Source organism: Triticum dicoccoides, chromosome 5A, assembly GCF_002162155.2.
Source record: "Triticum dicoccoides isolate Atlit2015 ecotype Zavitan chromosome 5A, WEW_v2.0, whole genome shotgun sequence".
NCBI classification, from domain to species: domain Eukaryota; kingdom Viridiplantae; phylum Streptophyta; class Magnoliopsida; order Poales; family Poaceae; genus Triticum; species Triticum dicoccoides.
In genome coordinates this window covers 492,909,829-492,932,444 of record NC_041388.1, presented here as the reverse complement: position 1 = coordinate 492,932,444, position 22,616 = coordinate 492,909,829, and the positions used below count along the sequence as shown (strand labels likewise).

Here is a 22,616-nt window from a genome sequence, read left to right as displayed (position 1 = left end):
ACAATTATTCTCTGACTTAAATGAATAACCGTATTGCAATAAACATGATCCAATCATATTCATGCTCAACGCAAACACCAAATAACATTTATTTAGGTTCAACACTAATCTGAAGGTAGAGGGAGTATGTGATGGTGATCTTATCAACCTTGGAATCACTTCCAACACACATTGTTAACTCGCCCTCAACTAGTCTATGTTCATTTTGCAATTCCTATTTCGAGTTACTAATCTTAGCAACTGAACCGGTATCAAATACCCTAGGATTACTATGAACACTAGTAAAGTACACATCAATAACGTGTATATCAAATATACCTTTGTTCACTTTGCCATCCTTCTTATTCGCCAAGTATTTGGGGTGGTTTTGCTTCCAGTGACCATTCCCTTTGTAGTAGAAGCACTCAGTTTCAGGCTTAGGTCTAGCTTTGGGTTTCTTCACAGGAGTGGCAACTTGCTTGCCATTCTTTCTTGAAGTTCCATTTCTTTTCCTTTGCCCCATTTTTTGAAACTAATGGTCTTGTTAACCAACAACACTTGATGCTCTTTCTTGATTTCTACCTTCGCCGATTTTAGCATTGCGAAGAGCTCGGCAATCATTTCGTCATCCCTTGCATATTATAGTTCATCACGAAGTTCCATTAACTTGGTGATAGTGACTAGAGAACTCTGTCAATCACTATCTTATTTGGAAGATTAACTCCCACTTGATTCAAGCGATTGTAGTACTCAGACATTCTGAGCACATGCTTACTAGTTGAGCTATTCTCCTCCATCTTGTAGGCAAAGTACTTGTCAGAGGTCTCATGCCTCTCGATTAGGGTATGAGTCTGAAATACCAATTTCAACTCTTGGAACATCTTATATGCTCCATGGCGTTCAAAACATTTTTGAAGTCCCGGTTCTAAACCGTAAAGCATGGCGCACTAAACTATCAAGTAGTCATCATACCGAGCTTGCCAAACGTTTATAACGTCTGCATCTGCTCCTGCAATAGGTCCGTCACCTAGCGGTGCATCAAGGACATAATTCTTCTATGCAACAATGAGGATAATCCTCAGATCACGGACCTAGTCCGCATCATTGCTACTATCATCTTTTAATTTATTTTTCTCTAGGAACATATAAAAAATAAACGGGGAGCTACATCGCAAGCTATTGATCTACAACATAGATATGCAAATACTATCAGGACTAAGTTCATGATAAATTAAGTTCAATTAATCATATTACTTAAGAACTCCCACTTAGATAGACATCCCTCAAGTCATCTAAATGATACGTGATCCAAATCAACTAAACCATGTCCGATCATCACGTGAGATGGAGTAGTCATCAATGGTGAACATCTCTATGTTGATCATATCTACTATATGATTCACGTTCGACCTTTCGGTCTCCAGTGTTCTGATGCCATGTCTGTACATGCTAGGCTCGTCAAGTTTAACCCGAGTATTCCACACGTGCAAAGCTGTCTTGCACCCGTTGTATGTGAATGTAGAGCTTATCACACCCGATCATCACGTGGTGTCTCGGCACGAAGAACTATCGCAATGGTGCATACCCAGGGATAACACTTATACCTCGAAATTTTAGTGAGGGATCATCTTATAATGCTACCGCCGTACTAAGTAAAATAAGATGCATAATAGATAAACATCACATGCAATCAAAATATGTGACATGATATGGCCATCATCATCTTGTGCCTTTGACCTCCATCTCCAAAGCACCATCATTATCTTCATCGTCACCAAATCACATAACTCATGCAAGATCTATCTAGGATCAAGAGTTCGAGGGACGTCATCGAGCTGACGTGTGCAGAACTCGGAGGTGTCGTACATTCGGTGCTTGATCAGTTGGAACAAGAAGAAGTTCGACTACATCAACCGCATTGTCAAACGTTGCGCTTTCGGTCTACAAGGATACGTGGACACACTCTCCCCCTTTCGTTGCTATGCATCTTCTAGATAGATCTTGCGTGAGCGTAGGAATTTTTTTGAAATTGTATGCTACATTCTCCAACATCTTGTCCATCATATCATTCTCCTAATGACGTGAACCCGTTCATCAAATGACAACACATGTCTATGGTTAGGAAACTTAACCATCTTTGATTAACGAGCTAGTCTAGTAGAGGCTTACTAGAGACACGGTGTTTTATCTATGTATCCACACATGTATCAAGTTTCCGGTTAATACAATTCTAGCATGAATAATAAACATTTATCATGATATAAGAAAATATAAAATAACAACTTTATTATTGCCTCTAGGGCATATTTCCTTCAGATTTCATCCCTGGCTCTAGTTCTATGGATAATTAGATCGGCGAAACTTGGGAAACTAGCGCGCCTTTTCAGCATGCGGCGCAACGATCGAGCCGTACATGCGCCCTTGGTGATCGCATGGATTTTTTGCAATCTTAACTTGAATCATACTTAGTTGTGAGTTGAAGGTACTAAAACAAAGTAACAAGAAACACCAAATATTGTCTCATGTTGTAACTGTATCTTAGTTGTCATGCCTCTAGAGTTGTCGCTCCTTGATGCCATAAACATGTGTGTGGAGTTGTTTAAGCCATAAGATGTTATGGCATCTCTAGCAGATCCCCTATCCTAAAAATCGAAAATCTTCTTCCTGTCATATTTCCTTAAACAAATTAGGGAAATAATTTTTGCTCAGCTAGCGGATCCCCTATTCAAAAAATTCTTACACACAATGACATGTGGGGGTTAGAAAGAGGATGACACCAGAGTCGAGGAAGAAGAGATTGGGGACAAAAAGAGGAGATTAGGGCTCGATAGGTAAGCATTTGGAGCAGGCCGAGGTGGATGGGAGGCTTGCTTTGTCGTTGGCATGAATCACAAGCGCGCGGCACACACAGACAAACGTACTAGAGCTTTACTATGGCCGGGGTGAATGGAAGGCTTGCTTGGTAGTTGGCATGAATCACAAGCATGCACGCACACACGCACACAAGCATACCAGAGCTTGAAAGCGTCCTCCTTCATGGATGTAGCTGTTGGGCATGCCGGGGCTGGCACATCCTTCGAGCATGTATGTAACCAAGCAACGAGGCGGATTAACTTAGGGACCAGCTATCGGGAGTAGAGCCATGAACTTCATATGAGGGGGTAGGGGAGGGGGCAATGATACATGTATGGCCATTTGTGGGGGGCATACATTAAAATTTAGGCCTTAACTCAGCAAATCCACATAATATATAAGGGCAATTTAAGGATTTTGTTCAGCACAGGGGAGCCATGGCCCTAGCCGCTTCAAAATTAATTTTGGGTAAATTAGTTTTTTAACCATAGATTAAAAATTCGACGGTCGTTCTTCTTTCTTCTTCCTCCTCACCCGTTCCTCCTCCTACAAAATCAGCTTACTCAAATTGTAAATTCAGTCAACTTGCATAAAAACCTTATAAGGGATCTGCTAGAGATGCCCGTGGTATACTAGACCGTTGTACTTGACCAACTTGAGCTGACACCCGGATTTTGTTGGTTGCTTTGCCATTCTCAGCTCTCCGAATACACTCCATCTACATGAGCCCTGCAAGCCTAGTGGATACTGCGAAGAGCCTTCAGGCCCATTTACCAAAGATACTCCGGTAGAGATAAGGAGTAGTCGAGATAGGAAATAGAAACAGCATTAGATCCTCTCTTCAGTACAGTACAACAGTACTCCCTAAATCGTGGACGCGACGTAACTCTAGTAGGTAGCACTTGCGACTTGAGAGGTTGAGTACACTGGTACAAATCACGGCATACATACACGCACGACGTACGCAGGGATCTATAGTGCGGCTTCCTTTTTTGCTGAAAATGGTCACAACTTTGGCATCAACTTACATTTTACAATATAACCAAGCACTGGACTGAAACTCCGCGAAGAACATCGCATTTGTTTTTTTAGTACTATAGATTAAAAACTCCGTGTAGTATCATTGAGTAAGCACATTGGCACATCGATCGATCTTCACACAGAGTCAACGGCCACAAAGCTGACTTAAGCTTGATGAAAAGCCAAACAAAAGGTAGTAACTCAAGCACTAGTGGGAGAGAGAGAAGCACTTCCATTTGTTGCTTTTGCATGCATGCATGTACCCGTAGCACATAATTTTAACCACTACCACCGACCGGCATCGTACCGACGCACGCACGCGTGAATGTGCGCAATGGCGATGAAAAAACTGAGTCATCGACGGCGTCCCCCGGTAGCTGCACGGACGGCAGATGCGTGCGTGCTCGACTCTTTCAAGGCAAAAGCTCTCTCGGGAACACCTTCTAACTCCTCATAGAAGTCCAAGAACAACGCATGCCACTGGCATGCATGCATATGAGTTAATTGCAGGAAAGTACCACACTTAGGGCAGTTGTAACGAGTCAGTATCACTATTCAGATTTTTTGCAAGTCAGTACCACGTTTGAGACTAGTCGTTGCAATACGGGCTAAGCTGCGTATAACTCTGTATTGACGCTGTATCTGACAACCTGGCCCCACCAGTCAGTTGACCAGCCGCCGAACCGGTGCGTCGCTCGGCTGGCTAGGACGGACCCGACTTGGTCGGTCTTGGCTCGGTCGAACCCTAGTAGTTCTCTCCTCTCCCTCTCCCTCCCCCTCTCCTCGCGATGGCTAGTCTGGGCGGCGGCGGCAACGGTGGCGGTGGCCGGAGCAGCGGTGGCGTTGTGGGCGGGTACGGAGACCTCCCCGGACTCGGGAGCGATGCGCACAGAGGAATCGAAGTCGAGGGTGGGGAGTCCAGTTTGTCAGGTTACTACAGCGACGACGACGAGGGCATGGAGGCGCCGCTGTCCATGGAGCAGCGGCTGCGGCTGGCTGAGATCTGGGTGGCCAACCCTACCACGAGCCATCACTGGAGCCATGGATTGGGTGGCCTGCTGTAAGTGCTCTCTCCTCTCCCTCTCTACTCTCTGTGCCATGATTCGGGCTAGGGTTAGGTTTACTGAACTGAAAATGTGCAATTTTGTTGTCCATTGTAGTTTGGATGATGCTGTTTGGGATGTTAGGATTCATTTCGATGCTCAGCATAATTTGGATAGGAAGATATGCAACTCAGATGTCACATATTTGAATTTGTATGCACTGATGCGAACACAAGGATTTAACTTCAGTGATGAATTGTACCACATGGGTAATACAGGCATAGGAGTGCAGAGAGAGCATGGCCTAGATTTGATAGACACAAACATCAAGTTGCAAGAAATTAAGAAGCATAATGAGGACAGTTTAGTTCTGAACTTGTTAGTCAGGGCCACATCATTTATCAGTACTGCATCTCATGTTAGTGAGGAAAAATTAGCCACAGTTTTATATCAAGAACCTATTGTGTATGATCTAAGAGATCCTCCTGTGCTTGCTGTTAATGATAATGGTGTTGTTTATGAGAGTCAAAGAAGCAATAGTAGTGCACTAGTACAACCTACTGGTATGTGCACACAAGAGAGCAGAAATGTCAGCTTAATCAAGCTCAAATCTGTGATGGAAGAAAAGGAATAGGAGGGATATAAGAGTAGTGATGACTCTCAAGGGGCATATGACGGTGACAACAACCCTTTCTGCATGAAGAAGTACATGATTGCTGAAGACACAGAGATAATAGAGGGAAAGAGGCTAGCAGATGAAGAACTAGAAGAGGATGAAGATTCAGATGAAGAAACAGATGAACATTCAGATAAGGAACAACTACACTATGAGGGTGACACTGAGGTTGAGGAGTTGTTTGAGATTGAGGAGGATGAGGAGGAAGATTCTGAGAAGGAGAAGGAACCACCCATGAAAGCAGCTGGTAAAAAGAGGCAAAAGCTGCCAGTTAGGAGAGGGCCCACCAGTAGGACACATTCTAATGTGTTAGAGGAATTGAAACCAGATTTCAGACCATCATCAGATGAAGAAGATACTGGGTTGCTATTGGATAGTGAAGATGATCAATTTGAGCCACTAGCATTTGTCCTACCAAAAGGAAGGAAGAGTAGGGCATTGAAAAGGCTAGCAAGGATATGGTATAATGAAAAATTGGAGCAACCACATCAACAGTTATGTATGCGCATGTGTTTCAAAAATCAGCAACAATTCAGAGATGCTCTATTGAGCTTGCACATTACACAGGCCAGAAATTTCAGGTATTATAGAAACCCAGACAAAAGGATAATTGTTTGCTGCAAACAAGAGCATTGTCAGTTCTTCATAGTTGCAGCAGTTATCAAAGGGGAGAAGACATTTTTCAATAAAAAAATGAGGCTGCAGCACACTTGCCCTAGCAGTACGGAGACATCAAGGGTTAGTGCAAAGTGGCTTGCACAGACATATGAGTCACTGTTCAGGTCTGATCCAAACACAAGTATTTTGACTCTGATTGACAACTGCAATGAGAAGTATGGTGTTGATGTGCGCAAGCACATGGCCTATAGGGCCAAAAACCTTGCTGTAGAGGCTGTTTTAGGAGAGCACAAGAAACAGTATCCCAGGCTGAGGGACTATGCTCAAACAATCATGGATACAAACCCTGGGAGTAGAGTTATAGTTACAACTGTAACTCCAAAACCTACTACAAAAATATCACATGCAGGACCAAGATTTCATGCTATGTTCTTCTGCATCAATGGAGTAAGGGAGGGCTTTCTTAGTGGATGCAGACCATTCATAGGTTAGTGACATGTTTTATATGCTTTATTTTAGTGCTTTATTTAGTAGGTTAGTGACATGTACATCTTAAGTATGTTTAGTAGTGTTATATAGTGAATGAACTTGCTCATTGCTTTTATATGACATATATAGAATTGTGTATCCATTCTTGTAGATGACATATATAGAATAGTTTGATAGTTTCATATAGTTACTGAATTTGATCTTACAAATGCAATATAGGTGTTGATGGCTGCTTTATTAAGCTCACCACTGGAGCTCAAATACTTGCTGCCACTGGTAGAGATGGCAACAACAACATTTTCCCACTGGCATTTGGTATTGTTGGACAAGAGGATACAGCAAATTGGTGTTGGTTTCTGCACCAACTTAAGATGTGTCTAGGAGGAGAAGTTGGACAATTTGGAACTTATACTATCATGTCTGATAGACAGAAGGTATGAATGCATCCCCTTGTTTATCTTTATGCAAATTTGGTCCTTATACTATGATGACAGTAGCTTAGTATGATATGCTATGTCAACAGGGCCTACTAAATGCAATTAATCAAGTATTTCCAAACTGCCACCAAAGATTTTGCCTTAGGCACTTGTATGCAAACTTTCAGAATGCCGGGTATAGGGAAGAAGATCTTAATAAATGCATGGATAATGCTAGTTATGCTTATAACCAACACAAGTTTGACATTGCAATGAATGATCTAAAAAATGAGAGTGAGGAAGCTTGGAAGTGGCTGAGTGGAATACCTGCAAGATTCTGGGCTAGGCATGCTTTTGATACAAACTGTAAGACAGACTTGGTTGTTAATAACCTATCTGAGGTGTTCAACAAGTACATCCTTGATTTTAGGAAAAAAACCATTAGGACTATGATTGATGGTATTAAGAATAAGCAGATGGTGAGGTGGCATAGGAATAGAGAGAGTGGAAAGGCAACTCTGTGGGAGATCACACCCCATTATGCTGAGAAGTTAGAGGTGGAAAAGGAAAGGGCCAGATTCTGTAAACCCATTCAAGCTGGTGTTAATCTATGGCAAGTAACCAGTGGGCAGCAAACACATGTTGTCAACTTGGAACTTCGTACATGTGGTTGCAAAAAGTGGGACCTGGGTGGCACACCATGCAACCATGCAATATCAGCAATTAACAAGGCAAAAAGGTTTCCAGAGGACTATGTGTGCAAATTCTTCAAAAAAACCATTTTACCTAGCAGCATATGAACCAATGATATATCCTGTTCCTGGTGAACATGATTGGACAAAGACAACAGGACCAGACATAGAGCCACCTAAATTTCATGTGAAGAAGGGAAGAAGGAAAGAGAAGAGGATAAAGGGCAGATTCGAGGTTCCAAAGCCAAAAGAGAGTTCAAGAATGGCCACTATAACATGCAGCAACTGTGGGCTCCAAGGCCATAGATATACCAACTGCAGCAAACAATTGAAACCAGAGTTGGCTTTGAGAAAAAATAAGCATGTGGTAAGCACCTTGTTAACTAGTACTATATATGTTTTGTATTTATTGTATGTTTCCTTCTCTTCATGTTTCCCTCATTTTTGCAAGGCATCTAGAAGATCAAGGAATGTTGATGAAGCACAGGCAGCACCAGCAAGAGCAGAGGCTGCACCAGCAAGAGCACAGGCTGCACCAGGAAGAGCACCAGCAAGAGCATAGGTTGCACCAGGAAGAGCACATCCTTATGCAAGGCATGGTGCTGCAAGGTATTCAAAGCCATTCTCTGCACCAAGAGCTGCTGCTGGGAGTTCTGCTGCTGAGGCTTCCACTTCTGGTGCTTCCACTTCTGCTGGCCCTACAAGTCATACTGGATGGATGGCCTTTTTTACTGCAAGTGGAAATACCTAACTGTCATGTCTCATGTTTCTAAACTATGTCAGTTATGACCAAGATATGAGGGGGCAAGTTATTTATGTTTCAAAACAGTTATCATTTTGGGTTGACATGCTTTCTGGAGGAGTACTCTTTCTATTATGTACTCCCTCCGTTCCAAAATAGATGACTCAACTTTATACTAACTTTAGTACAAAGTTGGGTCATCTATTTTGGAACGGAGGGAGTATGAGTCATGTTTCTAAACTATATCAGTGATGCCCCAAGAGATGAGGGGCAAGTTATGTATGCTATCTGTTAGAGTACTCTATCTGTTATTATTCATGAATCTAAACTATGTCAGTTATGCCCCAATATAGCCAAAGTTTTAGTCTTTAGGGGTTGTCGACGTCGACGGAACCTAAAATAGCCAAAGTTTTAGTCTTTAGGTGTTGTCGACGTTGACGGAACCCAAAATAGCCAAAGTGTAGTCTTTAGGGGTTGTCGACATCGACGGAACCCAACATAGCCAAAATTTAGTCTTTAGGGGTTGTTGACGTCGATGGAACCCAAAATAGCCAAAGTTTTAGTCTTTAGGGGTTGTCGACGTCGACGAAACCCAGCATAGCCAAAATTTTAGTCTTTAGGGGTTGTCGACGTCGACGGAACCCAATATAGCCAAAGTTTTAGTCTTTAGGGGTTGTCGACGTCGACGGAACCCAACATAGCCAAAGTTGTAGTCTTTAGGGGTTGTCGACGTCGACGGAACCCAATATAGCCAAAGTTTTAGTCTTTAGGGGTTGTCGACGTCGACGGAACCCAAAATAGCCAAAGTGTAGTCTTTAGGGGTTGTCGACGTCGACGGAACCCAACATAGCCAAAATTTAGACTGTAGGGGTTGTCAACATTGACGGAACCCAATATAGCTTTTCCATTGTATCTATCTACCTACCTATCTATCTATCTATCTATCTATCTATCTACATCCATGAAACAAAGATGACAAAACTTCTTAACTTCACCATTCTATGAAGCGTATATGAAAGCAAGATAATTCCAACTAATAGATCCACACAGAACATAACCATAGTAGATTCTTACAGCAACATACTGGAGTTCAACATAGTTCATAACTTCTAACAGACCCATAATTCAAACTGGAGTTCAACATACTGGAGTTCAACATACTTAATAGATTCTTACAGAACCATACACACATACAGAACAGATACATTGATACTACTTCACAAAAGTTCAGCTAAGCAGCCTCTTCATCTTGTTCATTCATCCAAGATGGCCTAGATCCCCTTCATCTTCTGCTTGTTCTTCTCCTCTGCCTTCAACATATCAGCAATCTGAAGCTTGAGCTGAGCCCTGTCTTTAGTGAGCTTGTCATGTCCCTTTTTCAGATCACCAATGTGATCCTTCAGCTTCAGATTCTCTTGGGTGAGCTCTTCCTGAGACTTAGTGACTTCATCAACCTGCATCAGCTTCAGATTCTCTTGCTTGAGCTTCTCCATAGACTTAGTTAGTTCTTCAACCTGGAACTGCAAGTTCCTCATGGCTGCACTATGCACTTCCTTCTCTTTCAAATGGTTGAACTTCATGTTCCTGATGACAGTGCCTTGGGCTTTTGTCAGGTTCACGAGGACTTCATACTTCCCTTGCAGCTTGAATATCTCTGCATCTTTCTTCTCCATCCCAGTCTTCATATCTGAGACAACTGAGTTGGTCACCTCAGCTTTCCTCTCCTCTGCACTCTCCATCTTAGACTACAAATATCTGAAATCCAGCACCCTGTCCTCTTGGGCATTCAAAAGTTGATGAACATCTTCAACTAATTTGTCATAGTTGGCCTCCAGTTTATTTTTTTCTTCTGTCAAATTGTGAATAGTGAGTGAACTCTCCAGGTTATCCTTCCGCCTATCACTCCTACTATCTTGATACATTTCTCATAGCTTCAACAATGCATTCTGCATTGTAGGAGGCCACTCTGGGTCAATCCATTCAACAGAGCCATAGTTCTGACCTTCCTGCAATATATTCAGCACCTATATTTGTTAAAGGATTTGATTGTAAAGAACATCACAAATACACTAAATATTACAATTAAAGAATATGATCTTAAGTAAAGAACTAAAGAACAACAGAACTAACTAACTGAAGAACAACACAGCATGTGCACGGCAACCAAATCACATAGCCACATTATTTAATCATAACAAAAAGTACATCAACTATAAAGCACTCATAAAGCACTAAACCATCAGGATCAAAGCTTAAACAATGTTGTGCACTCGAAACTAAGCTCTTGGCCACATATTAAATTAACATATGCCTACTCCAATGACCAGCATCAGTGCATTAGTACTAGTAATTGGATAAAGAATGGCAATCACAAGAAGATAATCTAACTTGGACCAAACTACTACTAATTAAAAATACGGTGGGGCTACTACCAACTCATTTTAATAAACAGAACATAGAAAGTGCAGAATCTTACTTTCAGAGGACAGGCTAAGAACCTCCTGCCCGTGTCAAATCCCTCAAAGGCTACACGCCTCTCACATGGCAGCCCATGGTGTTGGCAGGGAACAATGGTTTCAGTCTCAATGCCCATGTAGTTTTGGTCTTCAATACTGGCAGGGATCTGTAGTAGCAAAATGAACCAAAACCCCCCAAATCAAATATCAAATCCCCAAAGCAATAACACTAACCCTAACCCTAGCTAAACCACTAACCCGGTACAACATGATGTCGTCGTCGGAGGAGTTCATATACTGCAGGCTGGAGTAGTCGTCGCTGCTCTCATCCTCGTGGACCATGGCGCGGTGGCGGCGGGGGAATGCGCGGCGGTCGGCGACGAATCGGCGGGTGAGAGCTCGAGCGGGGCGAGGGCTAGGGTTCGTGGGGAGTGAGTGAGTTGGGTTCGAGGGAGTTGGGTTCGACCAGGTAGACCGACCGAGCCGGTTCGGCGGCTGGTCAACTGACTCATGGGGCCGGGTTGTCAGATACAGCGCCAATACAGAGTTATACGCGGCTTAGCCCGTATTGCAACGACTAGCCTCAAACGTGGTACTGACTTGCAAAAAATCTGAATAGTGGTACCGACTCGTTACAGCTACCCAAGTGTGATACTTCCCTACAATTAACTCCATGCATATTCAAAGCTCTTCTTTCTCTGTGCGACTGTTTTAGTGGTGTACGTTAATATAGTTTTCTTTACAAAGTTGACAAAGTTTAGACAAAGTTAATATGGGAAGTAAATATGAACAAGGGAGTACTTAACTATGCGCTTGGACTAGTAATCAAGAGAAAAAGAACATCGGATGATGCAATGCTTGTTCTTTAGTGAAGACTACTTAGAAAAGCGAAAAGTATTCAAGAGAAAGCATCGAAAAATTACAGATCACCACACTAGAAAGTGCCAAATGCATATAGAATAATAAACACATCACAACACAGTACTGCTTATGGCACAAATAGTTGCCTACTTGAGCTGATTAATGAACTAACTTCCTTGGTGACCTTCATGCAAAACCGAAGGCCACACAAGCACACACATTATATGACACTAGAAATCTAGAAACAACACGCTGAAACACTGAGCCGGAAATGAAGGAAAACACCCAAAGAAAGAAACCCAGAGCTAGACGAACAACTGACTGTCCACACATAAAACTGCGACTACTACTAGTAAGTTTCTTCTACTGCAGCTTAAATTATCATCCGAGAGATCCTATCACCACCCGGTAACCTCGCCCAGACTGGGATGCGTGTACACCAGGTGGTACCAGGATCTCGAGATCAGCCCCCACACAGAACAGAACAGAACAGAACACGAGCGGACGACCTGGACGGCTTGCCGAGCCGACGACTGGTCACTCGTCAGTAGTAGTAGTCGTACTGATACGCCGGAGGCGGCGGCGGGGGAGGCTCCGAGGCGAGCTGGGCGCAGACCTCGGCGAAGGCTGCGAGGATGGCGGCGTGGTGGCGCGGCGCGTTGAGGGCGAGCAGGCGGCGAAGCATGCAGCGGAGGCCGTCCCAGTCGCAGAGCCCCATCTCCACCACCATCTGCACCATGCTGTCACGGAAGTCGGCCCGGGGGTCCGACGACTCCTTCTCTACCGCCACCCCGACGCCCTCCTCCTCCTCTTCCTCGGCCGGCACTGCCATCTTCTCGCGCCTCTTCTTCGCCCTGCTGCCCGCCTTGTTCCTCGCAACCGGCGCCGGCGCCGGCGCCGACGCATTGGCCGTGACCCCGTAGGGCACTGCAGGCTCCTGGCGGTGCTTGTAAACGTGGGCGGAGGCGGGGTGGTTGGCATGGTTACTGGAGGAGGAGTAGGAGGAGTAGGTGGCGGCGGAGGCAGACGACGCGGTGGAGGCGGAGGAGGGGAACAAGGACGACGAGCGGGAGCTGCTGCCGCTCCTGGTGACCGACGGCCTGAGGAAGGAGGGCAGGCTCATGAGCGGCAGCCTCGGCCGGCGCGGGCGGCACCCGCACCCCGTGTCCACCACGGCCACGTGCCGCCACCGGCCGCCCACCGCGAACTGCCGGCCGCCGCTCCGCCGCGCTCTCGTCGACGACATGGCGATGTCAGGTCAACCAGGTTTGGTTGGATGTATTGTGCGGTGGTAAGGAAGAGAGTGCCGGCTTGGGGCATTATATATGCGATTTGACGAGGACAGGTCAGTGGGGTTAAGGATTGATCGCTGGGGTTTAGCTGGGCCACGTTGGGGCCCTGTCCTGCGGCTAAGCTGATCGATGATGATGGGTGTGACTTTGACCGCCCCTCCGGCAGCTAATGGAGACACGTAGGATGGTTTGATTGCACGGACGTGATACGGCGGCACTGCTCGCGCTCCTGCCTACAGACACGCCGCCCTCGGAGGAAAAGAGAGCAAGTGGTAAACACGTTACTTGTTCAAAAGCCGTGAGCCAGGGATCAGATCAGCGCACGGAACAACAGGGAGTTCATTTTCTTCCGTTCTAAGGCATGGATTCCTGGTCAGGCATATGCATCCGGAGCAGTGACTTTGCTATGTTACTCTCTTGCTCTGCGGTGTAATTTACATTCACCTTGAGCTTAACCCAAATTTCGCGATTGCTCAACCCACGACATTAGATGATCCCAAATGTTAAAAATTTTGACGCCGGATTTTTGACGTTTCGGAACCAACGTTTCTCCTGCCGTTCGATCCTATAGCTCAAATCTTACGCGAGTACGGGGCCACGTCAGATTTTTCAGTCATTCGCTGGGACGTCGACCGAATGAATGTTTTCCGACCTCCCCCTCACACTCTCTCCTGGTCTATTCTCATTCCCCGCTGCCCAAATCATCTCATTCCCTCGCCGCCAAGCTTCCTCCCATCCCGTCGCGGCACTCCAGCATTGGTACCCCGCGCCGTGCGGCACCATCGCAGCCCGTGGCCCTGCCTCATCCTTGAGATGGGGGCGAATGCGTACGGTGCTAGATGTTGCCGCGGCGATCGGTGCCCGGTGCGGCCAACCGAGATATCTGGGAGGCACTGCACGTCGTCGGTGGAGGCAGAGCTGCTCGCCCGCGCCGCCGTGGCGAGTGTCAAGGCCACCTCCCTTTGTGAGCTCCTCATCGACTCCAAGGCACATGCCGCCGCACTCTTAGTCCGCATTCTCCAGCTTGAGCGCGAGGCAGTCGACCGCGACGACGCCGTGGGCAATTGCCAATGGCGTGTTGGAGAGTGGATGGCCGGAGTTGTGCGGGGGTGGCTCGGCATCACCGGTGGTGGAGCCCGACGCGCTGGTACGTGGCACCGGGCTTCCCTAAGTTGATCGTGTGATCTCGTTGCCTCTGTCGTGCATCGACATGACTCCCACGGAGGTATGGTCCTGTTGCTGGAGTACACGCCTTTCTTTTGCAGTTCATGCTGAGCAGCGCCAACCAACCATGGTAGCTCATGAAGATTGGCATCAACTTATGTGCATCACCGGGCCAGCAGGCAGCCATGGTTTATGATGCCTTTTGAGATTCGGTTTGGATAAAAGAAGGTTCTCATGCTTTTCCCCCAAAAAGTGACCCGACTTATCGAATCCACGAGAGGATATGCACTATGACAAAGGCTCAGACAAATTATTATTAAAATTCTAGTTTTTCAACCAGACCTTTAACAACCTTTTGGGTGTGGATAAACACTAGTAGTAAAACAGACATGTTGAAAAAACATGTGGTGCCCCTATGTTGGGTTTTGGTAATTGATGACTGTCACACCCTAGCTAGTTCAAGCATTAGAGTGTGCATCATGTTTAAATTCCTCTTAAATTTGAAATGGGGAAGACAGAACCCCCAGCACCTGGAACAACTAGGGTTTATTAAAAACTTTTTCAATGAACCTGAAATGCCCTTCTAAAAAGCACATCCTTTTTGTTTTGGGTTAAAACCTTTGACAAAAATGGTGCACATTTTTCTAGGACATCAAAGGTCATTGGATTAATCCTTATGGTATTTGCATTTGGGCATTTAAATGCTATAAAATATTTTAAATGCTCAAATAATCATAAACTAATATGTTTGTTGTTGGATATATTCTAAGCAGTGGCCATGATTAATTTTATGATTTATGATAATGCCCTGGTATTTTTAATAAAGCCCAGCAGTTGCAGAAAAATAGAAAAAGAAAACAAATCAGAAAAGAAAGGAGAGAGAGAGAACTTACCAGGCGCAGCCCACCAGCCCACCTGGCTCGGCCCAGCCGACTGGCGCTTGCCAGTCGTCCCCCTCCTCTCGCCAGGAGGACGAGGAGCGCGTGGCCGGCGTCCGCGGCCACACGTCGGCCAGCTCCTACTTCCGCCGATGCCCTGGAAGCATCTAGGAGTGCCACGCCGCCCCCCACGTCCCCCTCTCTTTCTTCCTACACTCCCCGTGGCCTCTCTCTCCCTCTTTGGCTCTCTCCCCATTCCCCTGCCGAGCGCAGCCGTCGCCGCCGACAAGCTTCACCGCAGCCACCGCCGTCCATTTGCTGCCCCGACATGCCAGGAAGCTCCGCCGTCGTCGACTGCATCAAGTAGGCCGAGCCCCGTGCGCTCGCTCGCCCCGGAGACGCTGCACCGAGCTCGTCCTCAACTCTGGCCACCGGAGATCCCCTTCACCGCCCCGCTCGCTCCAGCCCTCCTCCGAGCCCGCCGATCGCTTCCCTGCAACCGCTGTGAGCTCCGCCACCATTTCCCCCTCTCCCCGCGCTCGTCCGCGTCCTCTAACCCCCTCTGCCATCGAAGCCGAAGCTCGTCGCCGCCACCGCACGTCGTCGTCGTGGCCATAGCCACGTTGGAACGCCACCGAGCACGCCTTCGTCCTCCACGCACTCCCAGGAGCCTAACGCACCACTCCCCGCGCCTCGCCGTGCCCTGTAGCCTCGGTTTCATCCTTGCCCGAACTCCAGCGACCGCCAAGGTCGTCACCGGCGTCGTTCCCGGCCTCCCCGAGCTCCACTTTCTCCACCAAACGATGTGGCTCGCTCCCCGTGTCACGTAGCTGCTCTCCGCCGTCGATTTGGTCGCCGGAGACGCAAACCCCAGCCCCTCCGCCGCGTCTGTCGTCGCCGGCATCAAGCCGCCGGCGAGTTGACCCTGTTTGACCCTCGTGTGGGCCCAGGTAGACCCCCCTGAGTCTATGACAGGTGGGGCCGGTCTGCTAATTAGTTTAAGATTAGTTTTAACTAATTCTAATTAGTTTAGACACTGACATGTGGGCCCAGGCCCCATTGACAGCTAATTAGTGTTAATCTAATTCTGTTAACCAGTTGTGTCACTGACAGAGAGGGCCCATCAGTCAGGTTTGACCTGGCCGACCCAGTTGACCCACTGACGTCACACCTATGTCATGCTGACGCATTAATTCAATTACTGGATTTATCCTTTAAAAGGAAATTCTAGAAAATAGTCAAAACTTCTAAAAATCATAGAAAATCAACCATAGCTCCAAATGCAAAGATTTATATATAAAAATGATCAGAAAAATTCAATCTATCCATCTGTAATGGTTTCATGCATGACAAAACAAGTTAACCTTGATGTTTAAGCAGAATAAGGTAATGCACTAATAAGGCCATGTTTAACGAGCTAATATTTGAATCTTTGATTCAAATGAGTTCATCCCCTTCTGTTTTAGCTTGCATTAGGTCAAGACACTTTCATCTTGCCATGTCATAGCATGCATCATATTGTTGCATATTGCCATGTGTTGATTATGTTCGGTGTGATTTTCATGGTAGGTTCTGCCTCCAAGGATAACCCCGAGTATCCGTCTGAAGGGCAGTACCCTACTACCTCTACAACAGGCAAGCAACCCATTGATCATTCCGATACAAACCCATGTTCTCGCTTCTGCTCTTGTTTACTGCATTAAGACAACGCGATTCAAACTGCTGTGTGCTATGGTAGTTGAACCCTTATCCTCTACATGACCTGTCATTGCCACAGTAACTAGATGAAACCCACTAGCATGTGTAGGAGTTGATTGAGCCATGTATATGATTCCTACCTTGCTATGCCTGCTATGCTTAGAGTTGTGTCAGGTCTGGTTCATCTGGGTGATGGTCTAGAGTGATATGATGATGTCGGTAATGTGAGGGATGTGTTGAACATGTTTTGGTAAAGGTATCGATGAGAGGCCATGTAGGAGTACATGGTGGGTTGTTTCATTGAGGCCGTCCATAAGAATTGAGATCTGTATGCGTGATTTAAGATTCAGCTACTACCACACATTGGGCCCTGAAATATGACCCCGCTCGACTTACTGACCCTCTCGCTCTCTGTCCAGGAGTTGCAACTAGTTTCTCGTGTTTGTAGGTTATGTGTTGGCGGCCGTGCGTAGCACTGACCCTAGGGGTGGGCTATGATGCGGTAGATACACCGTGGCATGGTGTATCGAGTCGCCCGTTTGGTGTCTCGGGAACCCCGCACACAAAGTTTGGGGCCGTTGAGGACACCCCGGCCGGATTTCCTTGCGGATGGAACCTGAATAGGCGATCAACCTAGACTAGAGACTTGTGAGGTTAGTCAGGTCGTGGTCTACACCCATGTCGGTTTTCGCTTGAAGTCTGTCGAGCACATGTCGTGTGCAGACGCTAAGTGGTGGAGACATGTGTGACGAAGTACACCCCTGCAGGGTATAAAACTATTCGAATAGCCGCGTCCGCGGTAAAGGACTACTTGGTTGCCTATACAGTTCATAGACAAATTAATGGTTACTACTAAAAGTCTCAAGATAAGTGTGAGTACCGAGGATGGCCCTCTCGTAGGATCACGAGAGAGGATCCCCGGTGGAGTATTGTGTTGGTGAGTAGTGGACTCGTGTGCGGAAACTATTTTACTAGTGGAGTTCCGTAGGATAGCTTAGCCAAGAGTCAAAGCTGGCTTGCTGCAATAACCCCACCACCTTCTTGAGAATAAGCATGTATAGTAGGTTCTGTTGTAAGACTTGCTGAGTACCTTTGTACTCATGTTTGCTTAATTACTGTTTTCAGACGACAACACCGCCCCCTCCGATGGGTTCTACGTAGACCTTGATGTCGACGAGTGACTAGCCACCTAGGTGGTGATCCTGGCCATGGAGGGCCCTATGTAGATAATCAGGCTTTGAGAAGCCTTCTTTCTTTCTAGTGTCTATACTCAGACTAGTTGCTTCCGCTTGTGCTTGTATGATTGTATGACTTGAGTGTCGGGTCATGTGACCCCTATCTGTATGAACATGTTATGTATGGCTCTCTGGAGCCTTTAAATAAAGTACTTGAGTTTTAGAGTTTTGTTGTGATGCCATGTTCTATGTACTCATATCGGGCATATTGTGTGTGTGATTGGAATGCTTGGTATGAGTGGGATCCGACAATCTAGTTGTTTATCCTTGGCAGCTTTTCTTATGGGGAAATGTAGTCTAGTGTTCCTCGAGCCATAGTAGTCCGCTACAGCCCGGTTCACCGGAGTCCTGCTAGCCCAGCACTACTGCTCAGGACACTTGACTGGCCGGCATGTGTTTCACGTCGTTCCTATGTCTGTCCCTTTGGGGAAATGTCACGCGGTGACATCCGGAGTCCTGCCTAGCCTGCTACAGCCCGGGTTCCCTCGGAGTCCTGTTAGCCCAGTGCTACAGCCTGGAATCACTCGTTGATGACCGACATGCTCAATGTGATTCATGTATGCCTGTCTCCATAGGTCTGTGCCACTTTGGGTTCACGACTAGGCATGTCGGCCCGGATTCTCTGTCATATGGATGCTAGCGACACTATCATATACGTGAGCCAAAAGGCGCAAACGGTCCCGGGCCATGGTAAGGCGACACCCGTGGGATATCGTGCGTGAGGCCGCAAAGTGATATGATGTGTTACCAGCTAGATCGATGTGGCCTGGAATCAGGGTCCTGACAGCGTTGGCATCAGAGCCGGACTGCCTGTAGGTTCGTTGAGCCAAACTGGTCGATGTCGAGTCTAGAAATGCTTTAGTTATATGTAGGGGAATTGATTGTGGGAGGGAACGTAAGGCTCTTTTACTCTTTTACCTTATGTCCTCTGATCTGAGTCATTCTCTTCTCATTCAACGTGGCTAGGATGTCTTCTTCTATCAGGTTCACGTGTTACTAATCCGTAGTAGCTTATAGGATTGTTGTTGCAAGCCTCAGTACAGTTTCTACTATTTTTAGTATGTTGCTAATTGAATCAGAACCTTGATATGATGTTGTTGAGTGGCATTGCAAACTGTTGTGGATGTCTCAAATCTTTTTCTGAGCATTTACAGCTGTTATGCTGTCCAATTTTCCCTAGAAATTTTAATGTCTTTGCATTGTGGTTGTGCTTTCAGATGGCCAACCGTGCTCAAAACCAGGTGGTTCGCCTGACCCGGTGCCTCGACGTGCCCGGTCATACTACTATGTTAGTCCGGGTAATGATCGAGACGGGTTACCGTTGGTATCCCGAATACACCGTCGAGGAGCAATTCTGAGATTTTAATCAAAGCCAATATTTCTGCACCATCAGGATATTTCCTTCTTATCCTGAATCTACCGAGCCCCTTCATTGTTCCTATGGACTCGGGGTTACTGTTGAGATGGCTATGCAGGATGTTGCCTATTCCATGATGACCATCATGCGAGTCCGGACTGGCCTGCTTCGGAACACCGACTTCCGTTACATGCCAGCTTCACTTCCGGGAGCGCAAGGGTATCTTCAGGCTATCTATGCTGACTCCACTCAGGAGGACTCATTAAGTCGTACCACTGCTGAGATGCTCGAAGATAAGGACCGAGAGAATCGGGCCTTGAGGCTAGAGCTTTTCAATACCCGTGCTGATCATTGGGCCACATTGACTCGGTTTGCACCTGCGGTGCAAGCTGGATGTATGGACACAAGGGATCTGTATCCTGTGAGATCTGCTCTGCCAGACATGGTGGATTGGAGTGATGTGGGAGGCATCACCCCACCCCGTGGTCCCCGCAGGCCACCGTTTGTTGGTCCAAGACCTCATCCTAGCCCCTTTGGTCCACAAGCTCCTCAGGACCGTCTGTTCCCGGATGATCACGTTGAACTTCCAGGCTATGGAGGTGACTTCTATGAGGACTACTATGGAGCTGTCTGAGATAGTAGTAGTATCACTAGTATTGTAATAGTTGTATCTCCACTGTCCTGCGTGACTTGTGGAATATGACTTTGTGTGTAATCAATTCCGGAGGTGTAGACAAATAATGTATAGGAGCTTGGAATGCCTCCGATGAGATGTAACGTCTTTCATCATAGTTGTACTGTAGCCTGGGCTTGTACTAAACTATGTATGATGTGTATGACCGTTGGTATATATATGAAAGTTTTATATTACCATGACATACGGATGAACATCTCTGCATTCCGTGTTATCCATTACATTCTGCACTTCCTTGCTAAGTTTGAGCCATCCTTATCTAAACCGTTGTCTTGTTTTCTCCTAGGATGGTCAACACCCGCAGCAACCCTGCTGCCCCGGAGCAGGGGGAAGCCAGTGCAGCTAGGGGTGAAAATCTGCCTCACCCGCCCTCTCTGGCCGAAGTGATGCTGGAGGCGGAAAGAAACAAGCGTGAGACTAACCGCCTGCTAGAGTGGATTGAGCAGAACACTGCACGCCATCAGCGAAATGACTTGGTGTCAATCAATGACTTTATCAAGCTGTACCCACCAAAGTTTAACCATTCCGTCGAGCCCCTTGACGCGGATGACTGGCTTCGCAGCATCACCCACAAGCTACGTTCTGCCAACGTAGTCGAAGCTGACAAGGTTACTTACGCTGCCTACCATCTCGAAGGCCCTGCTAGCCTCTGGTGGGAGAATTTTGAAGCTATGCGCCCGGTCGGCCAAATTACTACTTGGGCTGAATTCAGTGAGGCTTTCTGTGAGCATCACATTCCGGAAGGTCTCATGGATTGCAAGAGGGAGGAGTTCTGCAATTTCACCCAAGGAAGACTGACTGTGGATGCATATAGTCGTGAATTTGGGAATCTGGCACGTTATGCCCCTGAAGAGGTGTCTACTGACGCTAAGAAGCAGGCAAGGTTCCGCAAGGGACTTAGCCCTAAGCTTCGCCGCGATCTTCGTCTGCACGAGTGCACATCCTTTCAAAAGTTGGTCAATAAAGCCATCAACGCTGAGACAGGCCAGACTGATTATGACGCTTAACGCAAGCACCCACGTGATTTTGGCTCTTCATCCGGCTCTGGAGCTCAGAAGCGCCGGGTGTGGATTCCAAGCACGGCACTGCCACCCAGGTTCATCCCGAGGCCATCCTTTGAGGCGCCTCGTCCCAACCAGCAGTTTGCACCGCCCAAGCCCTATGGTGGCCCCGCTGTTAATGCTGCTCCACGCCCCAATGTGGTGACATGCTTTAAGTGTGGAGAGCCGGGTCACTATAGTCGAGAGTGTCCCCAAAACAACCCCAATCAAACTGGGAAGTCCGTTGGCCGTGGTAAGCCAGCAGGGAAGACATTCCACGCCAAGCCGGTCACCACTGCCCGTGGCCATGTCAACTATGTTTCAGCCGAGGAGGCTCATGAGGATCCTAACGTCGTCCTTGGTACGCTCCTTGTTAACTGCCATCCGGCATCTATTCTTTTTGATACTGGAGCATCTCATTCATTCATATCTGAGAACTATGCTCGATTGCATAACACGACATTCTGTGACATGCCCACTTCCATGGTAATTCAAACTCCGGGTTCCAAATGGCAAACTTCTAGAGTAAGCCATGGGAACGAAATTCTTGTCGATAGAGTTGTCTTCCTTGCGTCCTTAATAGCTCTCAAGTCCTCGGACATAAACATCATTTTGGGTATGGACTGGATGTCAGCTCATTATGCTAAGATTGATTGTGCCACTAGAACCGTTCAACTTACTCACCCATCGGGCAAGACAGTCAATGTCTTAACTCGACTGGCCAAGCGCCAACTTTACTCCCTAAATGCGAACCCCCTTCTAGACCTTGAGGATGTTCTGGTAGTCCGAGACTTTCCGGATGTCTTTCCAGAAGAACTGCCAGGTGTTCCACCTGACAGGGATGTCGAGTTTGTGATAGACCTTGTTCCAGGAACCGTTCCAATTTCTAGAAGACCCTACAAGATGGCACCCTTAGAACTAGCCGAGCTTAAGAACCAACTCGATGAGTCCTTGAAAAAGGGTTTCATCCGTCCTAGTTCCTCTCCTTGGGCTTGCCCCGTCCTCTTCGTCAAGAAGAAGGATGGAACGGATCGAATGGTTGTAGATTACCGACCTGTCAACTTGGTCACCATCAAGAACAAGTATCCGCTTCCCAGGATCAACGATCTGTATGATCAGTTCGCTGGATCCTCAGTCTTTTCCAAGATGGATTTGAGGTTAGGCTACCATCAGATCAAAATCAGAAACGGGGACATTCCCAAAACAGCCTTTGTTACTCGTTATGGCCAATACGAGTACACCGTTATGTCTTTCGGTTTAACCAATGCCCCAGCCACCTTCTCCCGGTTAATGAACTCGGTCTTCATGGAGTATTTGGATAAATTCGTCGTAGTATACCTCGATGACATACTCATCAACTCCAAGAATAAAGAGGAACATGCCGAACATCTAAGGCTGGTATTGATGAAACTT

General features: G+C 46.7%; 1 protein-coding gene across 1 annotated transcript; it reads right to left on the bottom strand.

The window, feature by feature from the left end:
• Window positions 1–11,903: 11,903 nt before the first annotated feature.
• On the bottom strand, window positions 11,904–13,122 carry LOC119297661 (transcription repressor OFP8-like). The gene has a single exon (XM_037575365.1). The coding sequence runs from the start codon at window positions 13,089–13,091 to the stop codon at window positions 12,390–12,392; it is 702 nt and encodes a 233-aa protein (XP_037431262.1). The 5' UTR covers window positions 13,092–13,122; the 3' UTR covers window positions 11,904–12,389.
• Window positions 13,123–22,616: the final 9,494 nt, after the last annotated feature.